Source organism: Puntigrus tetrazona, chromosome 17 (assembly GCF_018831695.1).
Source record: "Puntigrus tetrazona isolate hp1 chromosome 17, ASM1883169v1, whole genome shotgun sequence".
Taxonomy (NCBI): Eukaryota; Metazoa; Chordata; class Actinopteri; order Cypriniformes; family Cyprinidae; genus Puntigrus; species Puntigrus tetrazona.
The window spans coordinates 9,253,593-9,264,161 of NC_056715.1; the positions used below are offsets into that span (position 1 = coordinate 9,253,593).

The window sequence follows — 10,569 nt, forward strand, 5'->3', positions numbered from 1 at the left end:
CAGAACTGTTTTTATTTAAACTTGTTCAAAACTCTTTCCTGAATGAGGCGTTTTCCTCCGTGGTGAAGACAACGGATCCTTTCTTTCAGGTATGCTAATTATTTTAGCCCCTTGACACACATAAAATACACATGACTTTAAACATAAACAGTTGTATGTACATATTTTGAAGTTATGTTTATGTAATAATTAGTACTACGCAGGCAGAAAACTTCACATCACATATCCTCTATATAAACGTTATGACCTGTTGGTGACACTTTAAGATGTAAGAGCACTCTGATTAAGAGAATTAATTATATTAAACAGTTAGAGGGATAGTTGTCACCTCTTTTTCTTTATCGACACATACTTTGACATTATGGAGCATGTTGTCATGGGTTATAGCATATGGAGTATGAAACTGGTCATTAAAAAAGGTAAACTAAACAAACATCTGTTTTGGCCGACAAATACTGTAATTAATAAATTAATAAACACATTTTTATATATACAAAAAGATCCTGAAAAAAGAGCTTTCAATTAAAATACAATCTAGTTCAGATGCAAAAGCCTCTACGTGTCTGGCGTTTTTCTTTAAAATTAGCATTTCTCTCTGGCTACTTTGTCTAGGTTTCTATGCAAGTGCTAGTACCTCCCAGTGGCTTGAGGCTGGCATTTAGTGCATTTGAAGTGAAAGTACCTTATGAATATATTCTATGTTTGAAGAGCATTCACTCAGTATCGTTATCTTATTTTTGACTTTGGCTTTTAGAGGCTTTCTCATCTGAGCTCTTTATATACTTTTATTATACTGTTGTCTGATTTGTCTGAAAGTTGTCTGACGATTTTGGTACGAGAAGCCAGTCTTCATGTGCATTAGTGCTTTGTAAGAACACATGGATTTTAATGAAATAAAATGTTCTATGCAAGAAACCTGAACATGGAGGAGAGAGTTCACATACGAACAGCCTGTGCTAAGAGAAGAATGTCAGAAGGCAATGAGGTCTCCATAAAGACATCTAACAACTCTCAGCTTTCGACTCAAGACCAACAGGTAATAAAGAAACCCACATTAAAGCTGTGCAGAGAATGGGCCTGTCGCTGATCAATCTCCTTCACCTCACAGAACAGGGTCAGAGACTGCAGGCTTGTTCAGTTGCTGAGAAACAGCCAGCTAGGTTGTTGGCTGAGTAAAACCTGCGCAGACAGGCTCGTACTTCAGCTTCTGAGAGCCGGCCTCTTCCTGCTGTTTATCTGGCTTCTGGTGGAACTGCACGCGGTCCTGCCCTGCCTCTTTCTCTGTGGCTGCCTTTTTGATGGCCCACTCAGGAAGGCAGCGAATGCAGCCTGGACCCGGATTACAGCTCCTGTAAAGGCTAAAGTGCTGAAGACAACGCCACACACTGATGGATGCTCAGAGGGAACAAGGTCACAACCTCGCGACCAAACTACACTAAAATCCAATAAAATGCACCATTGAAGTTGAAGTTGGGCACTATAAAATGACTACATCACAGGGCATTTCTTCACAGCAGGAAGTACATCAGGCAATACCCATCAAAATGACTGTATTTGGTGAAATTCTGAAGAGCAATTGTAAATGCTTTTTGTCTTAAAAACTTTCATTTAAATGAATTTAAATCAAATTTGAACTGATATTGTGCACTGTTCACTTTCAAATTAAGGAAAAAAATTATTATTCGACTGAAGTGCCCTAGGTGCATGTCCTACTGTGTCTTTAAAACACAAAGCTCAGATTACTAAGGACAGACTTCGTATGCAACAAAAACAGCAGCACAGGCAAAATTTTGATTTGATCGATTAAAGAAATTTATTCAGGTCATTAAACTAATCAATCTTGTGAAATTTCAGATGGCACTTTAATTTACTGAACACAATTTTAGCTCATTGTCTGCATCGAAATAGAGCCTGACCCTGCATGGCTGAGGTAGCCATGACAACAGACCACAGATTGTCCTCGACCACACTTTCCAGCACTGGCGAGTTACAGAGCTGCTTATTTTAATGAAACACTTGGAGAAATTGTGCTGAATAGCATCCAGAACTATGGTCTCCGCCACTTTAATTAGCCTGGTATTTATACGGTTGCTAAGGGACACAAACACAGAGGAGGCAAGAAGAGTTTTCTTCCATTTATTAAGTTTGAAGCCCACTTATACAAAACTCATGAACTGCTTTTAGAACACTTTGATAGCTTTCCCAACATTTGGAAATAAATTAAGGAGAAGAAGTAAACAGCAACACACAAAAAAAAAAAAACATTAAAAAAGAATTAATTATGACAGGTGAATATTGAGGTGAGGAAAAGGCATTCCTCACAGCAAGGCATGTGTTACTCTTTTAGGGAATAAGTTCTTAAACAAATCCAATAGAATAAGTTTTAACCTTCTAAATGATGTTGGGGAACTTCAAACAAGTGCAATTCTTTCATACTTAACCAATACTTGGAGGCTCTACTTCTTGTTATCCGATGAAAAAATGGCTGGTGGATTACGTCGTTTTAGACAGATTAGTACTGATGTGTACAAGGGTCATGCAAAGAAGTGTTATGCCGTGACACTTTTCTCCTGAATTATTACTATCGTAAGACATAAAAACAGCACGTTAAACAGAGGTCTATAGAGTTTCGCTGTAAATCCCAGAGGTATTAAGAAAACAGAACATGCAATGCCATTTGTAAATGCAGCTGTGCAGATGTGTGTGTGTGTGTGTCACGGTATCCAAGTTAAAATCCCTTTTCCAGCTCTGTCCACACTGACCTAGTTTATCGACAATGGATTGTATCTGTGTTCGTATAAAGTGTCTGCTGACCTGTGATCAAGCACCCTGACAGAGTTAAGTGTGTGTGTGTGTGTGTGTGTGTGTGTACGTGTGTGAAAGCCTCTGGTCTTGAAACTTCAGCGTGTAGCAAAATACACAACAACCTTCGAATACTTACAATCGCCACTCTTTCTTTATGAATCAACATTAATGTTCAATAATCAAAGAGTACTGAAGTAAAGTTTAATAAAATGCTTATATATCAGGACACTACCGAGATCTTCGTGTAAGAGAATGAGTTTGTGTTTTGCTCTGGGTTCTTCGTAGAGCAGCTCAAGAGTTGCTTCCCAAAGCAGTATTATTATTGTTGTTATTATTATTTATGTTATTAAAATACCAATAAACAAACAAGCAGAGCAAAAGAAAACAGAATTCGACAGGTCACAGCAAAATGTCTGTACACAAATTTTAAGAAAAGAGAAAGAGGTTTGGCAGGGCGAATAGAGAGATTTGGGAGGAGAGTTGGGAAGGTAAAGCTGCCCCATGTAGGGGTAGTTTGCAGAAGGTGGGGGGATGAAGGGTGTGGTTCTGGGCGGCAGGCCGCTCACCTCTTCTTGGGGGCTTGGGCCGTACGGGGCGGGGTCACAGGTCGCCCTGAGTTGACCCCGCTGTACTGATACTTTGCCTTCTTTTCTGATGGCTTCAGAATCTGAGAGAGAAAAGAGAATGTGTGTTTGTACCGTGAGAGTACAATGCATGTGTGTGTGTGTGTGTGTGGATGATAACACACCTGAAAAGAGCACATGAGTGACTCATCCACACTCATCATTCCACCGGCATTGTCAAACTCCCCGCAGTAGTTTGGCGCTGAGAACAGAGTGACCAACTGCCGCTTTGCAAAGAACTCATAACCATCTTCAACCACCTGCGAAACACCACACACACTCACTAAAACTAAAACATATAGAAGCCTTAACCACAATCATTCTCAGTGGACATGGATGGTGGACCCTGACTGGGTAAAATGAATTGGTACCTGATGTGCCCTGCAGATTAGGTCCAGATCGTGGCGGTTGAGGAATTTGCTGACTACGTCGGCACCGAAAGTGAATGAAACGCCACGATCGTTCTCCCCCCATCCCTGAACGTCCTTATCTGGGTCCGACCACAGCAAATCACACAGCAGCCCTGTGAGACCAAGAGACGGAGAATATGTATCTGAGATAATATTTCATTACATCAAAATGTGTTAGTTGTTTAAATGATTTTATTAGAGGTCAACCAATATTAAAAGCAAATGTATTAAAAAGATTGCCAATGACAATACCAACATCTAGCAGGGTGTCTCATGACAGATCAGGGTTATTATTATTTTATAAAACTAAAATCATTTGAAAAAATGTAAGTAAACTAAAATACAAAATAAAACATTTTATAAAAATAAAAATTACATAAAAATGTACATTTTTGTTTACATAATGCATGTATGTATGCATATTAGGTATATAAATACAAACACAGTATATCTTTAAGAAATGTTTATATATATATATATATATATATATATATATATATATATATATATATAAAATATAAGAATATGAATTTATAAATGTAAATATTTATACTGTATGTGTGTGTTTTTATATATACATAATAAATATACACATTACATATACATAATGTAAATAAAAACTTTTCTTTTGGATGCAATTAATCCCTTGACCTAATAAATATTGTAAAAGCATAACATAAATTTACAAGAAAAGTAAGCTAATTTAAAATAGAACAAACTCCTTTGGTCATGGGTTTGATTCACACAACTGATAAAATGTGTACCCTGAATGCAGTGCAAGTAAAACCAACTGACAAATCTATTAATGTAAAGATGAACTATAATAGTACATTTAAATACTAAAATAACACTGTAAAATGTATTACTGTAAAATATAATACAACTGCAGGAAATCTTTTTTGCATATATGCATACACACCTGTATCTGGGACGTCAGTTGGTCGCATAATCCGACGAATCTGTTCCATTGACTGGAGATCAGGAGAGAGACCTAGAGGATGGACATAAAAGATAAGTCATCAGACAGAAAAAGTGCTACAAAGAGCACGCGTTCATATTTTTAGACTCAGCTGACCTATTTCATCAGGCCAAAAGTCACTTCTATAAAACTATCTATCTTTCGTTCACCCGTTCTCACCTCCATGGCAACAGAAAATCTTCTCATCTATGATGGCAGCAATTGGGAGGCAGTTGAAGCAGTCTGTGAACGTCTTCCAGAGTTTTATGTTGAACCTGCGCTTGCCTGCAACAGACAAATATACATACTCATAACAATAAAGTATGATCCATGACCTGAAAGCTTGCTCAGTGGGAGAGAAATCAATATGAATTCAGATCATTCGGTGCGGGTGTGTATTAATGTTGGGTATTTATATTTATGCATGTGCTCAGACGCTCACACTCATCATAGAAGCCATAGATGCGGTTGATGGAGGCGCACTCGTGGTTTCCCCTCAAGAGGAAGAAGTTCTCAGGGTATTTGATCTTATAGGCCAGCAAGAGGCAGATCGTCTCCAAAGACTGTTTCCCTCGGTCCACATAATCACCCAGGAAGAGATAGTTTGCCTCTGGTGGAAAACCGCCATATTCAAACAACCTCAACAGATCTGTATACTGCCCATGGATGTCACCTAGAGACAGAGAGAGAGTTATATAATTGATATAAATCAGTAAATGGATTTGCCAGATTAGGATTTAGAAAGGAAAAAGAGAAATGGCCTAAAGATCTCAACACACAAAATTCAGGTTAATGACTCGCTCGCGCTCGCGCTCACACACACACACACACACACACACACACACACACACACACACACACACACACACACACACACACACACACACACACACACACACACACACACACACACAGGGGTCTCAGGTGTGCCACAGAGAGAAGAGAAATGACCTCAAACTTATCCTCATTAAATCCGTATTTTTAACCTGCTCTACTTACATGCTGATTTCCAAAACCTTGAGAGATGGAGAGGAAGGAATGTAATTATAACAGTGAAGAAGGGAAGTATCGAACCTACCACATATTTTAAGTGGAGCCTCCAACTCCAGCAGGATGGGCTGACTCAGAAAGATCTCTCGAGATTTAATGCAGAGTCCTCGAACTTCTGCTTCCGTCATCTGAACGATCTTCCCTGGACGACATCCTCGCACTGGAACAGTAGACATCGACATTTGTTAACATCTGGTTAACATCATTTTCTAAGTGTGACAATGTTATTGCTGCCTCAATAACTAGGTCAAATGTGGGATTTTCTAATTACTCAATGTTCATATTGGCCCACTTCTCATACAGTGATCCACTGAAACATATTGCAAACAAAAATAGACCTTCACAATCTGGAAAAATGACTCTGATCTGATTGATCAGATTTTTAATGCGCGGAAACAAAGGCATGTTTATAAGAAGCCACATAAGAAAAAAAACTAAGCACTGGATTTGCCAAAGGTGGAATTGTGACGTGTATTTTTTTCTAGTACATTCAGAGTTATGTTTAGGGAGGCTCGATATCTACAAGAAGAACTATATATATTAAGCCTTCTCCCCCCTGACTGAACACTGGGAATTAAACCGTGCTTATTATTTGAATTGCTTCCCTCCTTCCCCCTCACACTTTGTTTCTACCATCATAGCTCTTTAGGATAGGCACTATAAACATTTAACTTCACATGTTTATCAGACAGGTCTCTTCCTGTTTAAATGAGCCAGAACAGGCTGTAAAGTGGACTTTGTCAACAGACAAAAGTCTTGCTGTGCAGGATGTCAAGCTGACATTGACACCTGACCACCTGACACCTAATGTGATTGATATATATATATATATATATATATATATATATATATATATATATATATATATATATATATATATATATGTGTGTGTAAAAGACACTATAAAATCACTTTGATTTAGCTTATCGTGCTACTTTTATTAGAACATTTTCTCATGATTTACACTGCCATTCAAAAGTTTGGGTTCATTAAGTAATTAATAATTTCATTCAGCAAAGATGCATTAAATTAAATAAAAAAAATTACAAATTTACATTGTTTTTTGCATTTTAAATGTCATTTTTGTCATACAAATGCTCTTATTTTTACATTATCTATTAATCAAAGAAATCTGGGCGAAAAAAACAAAACATTTATCATGGTTTCACCCAAAAAATAGAACAATGTTTTTTAATATTGATATTAATAACAAACATTTATTGGACATCAGCACATTAGAATTTTTTCAGAAAGTCATGTTACTAAAGTCTTTGTCATTAGTACAGGATAAAACATTTTTTAATACAAAAAGGTTCTTTTAAATTGTAATAACACTTCACAATGTTACCGTTTCCCCCTTTTTTGTATTTTAAAAAAAGCTTTGCAAAATCATTGACAACTAATACCAACCCCAAACATTTGAACAGTAGTGTAACATTTCATAATCTTGCTCATAATAGCGATGTCAGTGAATTCCTCTATTTGCGTGAGTGGGATTCTTTAGAGTGTCTGGAATTCTACAGGAATGTTCCCGCCTTGGCAAACAACAGTCCAGGCTGTTAAACAACCATTTTGCAGAGCGGTTTGTCTAAGTACTTCATTCGATGGAACAAATCTACAAGCGAAAACCTGTAGCCATAATTCACTCTGAGATGGGGGAGAATGACAGATTAGAAAAGTGTGTGTAGGGAAGAAAAGTAGAATAGCTGAGAGACAGTATATATATGTCACAGAGAAGGAAAAGTTCTGCTCTTTTCTTACAGCCATGATTACTGTTATATAATAGCACTAACCATTTTAGTCTTCAGGCCGTCCACCCTCACAATATCCCACACAAACCAGAAATGTTGGAGACTCTTTGAAAAGAATGCTGTAACCCCAAATACTGTGTGTGTGAGTAAAGTGCAGAGCACTTTACAAGATTGCAAAAATTGTGCCATTTGTACAGATTGAAGTGTGTGTGTGTGTGTGTGTGTGTGTGTGTGTCTGTATAAGTCTATGAGCTGATGAAATGCCCCTGTTATTGCAGCATGACTAAATATAAGGAAAATCTGATTGTGTGTGCGTTTGAGAGGCCACAGTCCAGACCAATCTGAGATAGATTATGAGCTTGCCAGATACAACGTGTTCAAAGTGGCAATCGACTACAATTCTTAAAACCAAGTCATCACTGATTCCTTGTTCGTGTTAGGGTCAAATTACATAACAATACATGCAAACGAGATCGCACAGTCAAGATAAACTCATCCACTTCCTCACTAAAGCATTATACAGCAATCCATAAGATTATCCAAGTCATGACGGACAGCCATTAGACCAGCACCGTCGGACAGCAGGCCGCTTGATCTTCGCAGATAGAGAGGAGTGCGATCGAGAGACACAGATGGAACATGAGAGAAACATACAGAGATGTGTTTGTGAAACCATGAGAATCGAAGTGTGAAGATGCGAAAAGCGGGACATTAGGGTCACACAGAATCACAGATGGCATTGCTGAGTGAGGGTCAGCAGGAGGGTGTTGGGACAGATGGATGGGCACGAGGCCATATCGGTTATCAGGGTGGTGGAATAATCCACAGCGCTTGCCTTTACTAAAAGTAACCGAACAGCAGAAGTTTGTGTAGTAACAGAAGTCACTGAGATGGGCCGAAACAACCGAGGGTAGATCCTAACCGAAGTCTCCTGAGACTTTTTGTCATTCTGCTACTCACAAATTTCTCTAAAATTGTATATACAGGCTAGTAAAAGGATCCAGCGTTTATGAAAGGCATTCATTAAAGCCAAGAATTCAGTCGACGGTACGGGGACCACTGCGCGGCCGAGCAGCCGAACACCACACTGCAGAAGATCCTAATGAAATATTATTCATGTTAAGTAGAATGCGATGTTCCCGAATGAAATGCATTTCACGGTTCGGAAGATGATACGGTGTAACAGAGAACAAAATTACCATTCCTTTCATTAATTATTCACCTCATACTCAAAATAAAGTGAAGTTAAACTTTAGCAAAGTCACAAAGTACGGTTAATTCAAAGTAAGGCCAAATAAAGTGTAACACTGCGCGATGTTACGGAGAGAATATTGGCTTGCTTTTTCATTACGAAGCAAATTTATTGTGTGACATTACTAGAGAAAATAAAGGGTAACGTCATGAAGGAATGAATGTAACATAACGTTGATAAAAGTGCAGAACATTATGTTAAGGGCATATAGTGTTTTACTACAACAACACACTGAATTCATGAAGTTAAATTATTAATTCTAAATTAATTTAGAAAGGTTATGCTATATTCCCTATATTATGCTATATGCCATTACATTGTATTATCCTTATCAATGTTACACTGAATCCTCTATAATGACATATATTTCATATGTAACACACACAAAAAAAGTAGTCAATAACGGAAGATATTACTGAAAAATTGCACTCTAATGTTATTAAGAGAATATTTATTGGTTCAATATGAAGAGGATTCAGTGTTACATTTCTCGGTGTAATATAAATATAAGAAATTAATACATTTAAGCGTTGTTAAGAGGAAAAAACTACGACCAGAGACTAGCCGAACGCTGTAAAATACAAAATAGCGTACCAATAGGTGTAAGATTCGACATATACTTACTACAGATTAAGTGTAACACTAATAGGAGGATTTAGAAAACACACTTGTAATATTAATCAAGAGTAAGGTTAGGAGAAGCACACGGTAACCTTGTATCGTGAATACAGTACGAGGTGAGTCGACTGGAGAATCAGAAATACGTCGGTTACATTCGCCTGAAGTCAACGACGCAGCGGACACTGCATCGTCCTGCCCTCTCTCTCTCTCGTTTGCTCGGTTTCTTTACCAACTGCCGTACAAAAATCTACAGGCCACCACTCGTCCCTGCGTCGGTGAATAATGGCAAGGCTAGCTCTAATCTGAAACTCCCATTGCTGGTATGAAGGCTGTCCAAACCCCGGGGCCACTGCCGTGTTTGTAAACAGGGCGCAGAGAACCGAAGCTTAGCTCTCGCTTCACACGCACAATTCCCCATTCACCAGCAGAAAAAACAGACCGAGACGAGGAGCTAATTACAGCGTACGCTTGTATAAACGTTAAAATGCCTCCGCGTCCAAAGAACTTACCTTCAAGAAGCCGAGAAATGAGACTGTCAACGTTTAATTCCCCCTCCGCCATCTTCAGTGCCGAGTTCTGCATGCAGCGCTTCCAGCAACCGCCGCTCGGTGGCGCTCGCAATGACGTCATTCCCTTGGTTACAAGCAGTTACGTCAATATTAATGATCTTTTCATGAATATTTAACCGCTACGAAGGAAAACTTTTGTCCTGTTGAAAGCAGCTTAACTGTTGATGGTATTTTCAGTTGTTTAACGTTCGTGCGTTTGGTTTCCCTTCAAGGAGGATTTTAATCAAAGTACGTTTATTTTATTTAATTTTTTATTTTTTAAATATTTTTTCGCTTATATTTTATATACAAGCAATAATCATTTATTGAGCTTTGTTAGGATTACAGTGGGAGTAAAATTAATTATATTGAAAATAATTCATATTGGCCTATTGCATTTTTGCATGCCATCGGTTTCCCGTAACAATTTATATTCACTGCTGATTTGGTTTCCCACAGGCCTCGTTGCGTTACTAGCGAAGCTGCCACCCGCTGGTCGCTTTAAATACTTGAACACCGAATCAAAGGACCATGACAACAGAAGAAAGACA

At 38.2% G+C, this 10,569-nt stretch overlaps 1 protein-coding gene and 1 long non-coding RNA gene across 2 annotated transcripts; one reads left to right on the forward strand and one right to left on the reverse strand.

Annotated features, from left to right (window-relative positions):
* The first annotated feature begins 38 nt into the window (after positions 1 to 38).
* LOC122361932 lies at positions 39 to 2,262 on the forward strand. The gene is made up of 3 exons (XR_006253045.1): positions 39 to 89; positions 913 to 1,036; positions 1,109 to 2,262. It is a non-coding gene; the product is annotated as an uncharacterized LOC122361932 (long non-coding RNA).
* ppp1cb (protein phosphatase 1, catalytic subunit, beta isozyme) lies at positions 2,123 to 10,089 on the reverse strand. Its single transcript, XM_043263145.1, has 8 exons — positions 9,980 to 10,089; positions 5,875 to 6,006; positions 5,239 to 5,469; positions 4,977 to 5,081; positions 4,758 to 4,829; positions 3,800 to 3,951; positions 3,554 to 3,688; positions 2,123 to 3,472 (listed from the first exon to the last, which is right to left on the reverse strand). Exons 1-8 carry the CDS (start codon positions 10,050 to 10,052, stop codon positions 3,368 to 3,370), a joined length of 1,005 nt encoding a protein of 334 aa, XP_043119080.1. The 5' UTR covers positions 10,053 to 10,089; the 3' UTR covers positions 2,123 to 3,367.
* Between the last annotated feature and the right edge of the window lie 480 nt (positions 10,090 to 10,569).

Excerpts from the sequence above, each read along its gene's own strand:
- ppp1cb (XM_043263145.1), bottom strand. The coding sequence starts at position 10,052 with ATGCAGAACTCGGCACTGAAGATGGCGGAGGGGGAATTAAACGTTGAC. Across the intron at positions 5,470-5,874 it reads GGCTCCACTTAAAATATGTG|GTGACATCCATGGGCAGTAT; the intron begins GTAGGTTCGATA and ends CTCTGTCTCTAG. Across the intron at positions 4,830-4,976 it reads GATTTTCTGTTGCCATGGAG|GTCTCTCTCCTGATCTCCAG; the intron begins GTGAGAACGGGT and ends TCCATCCTCTAG.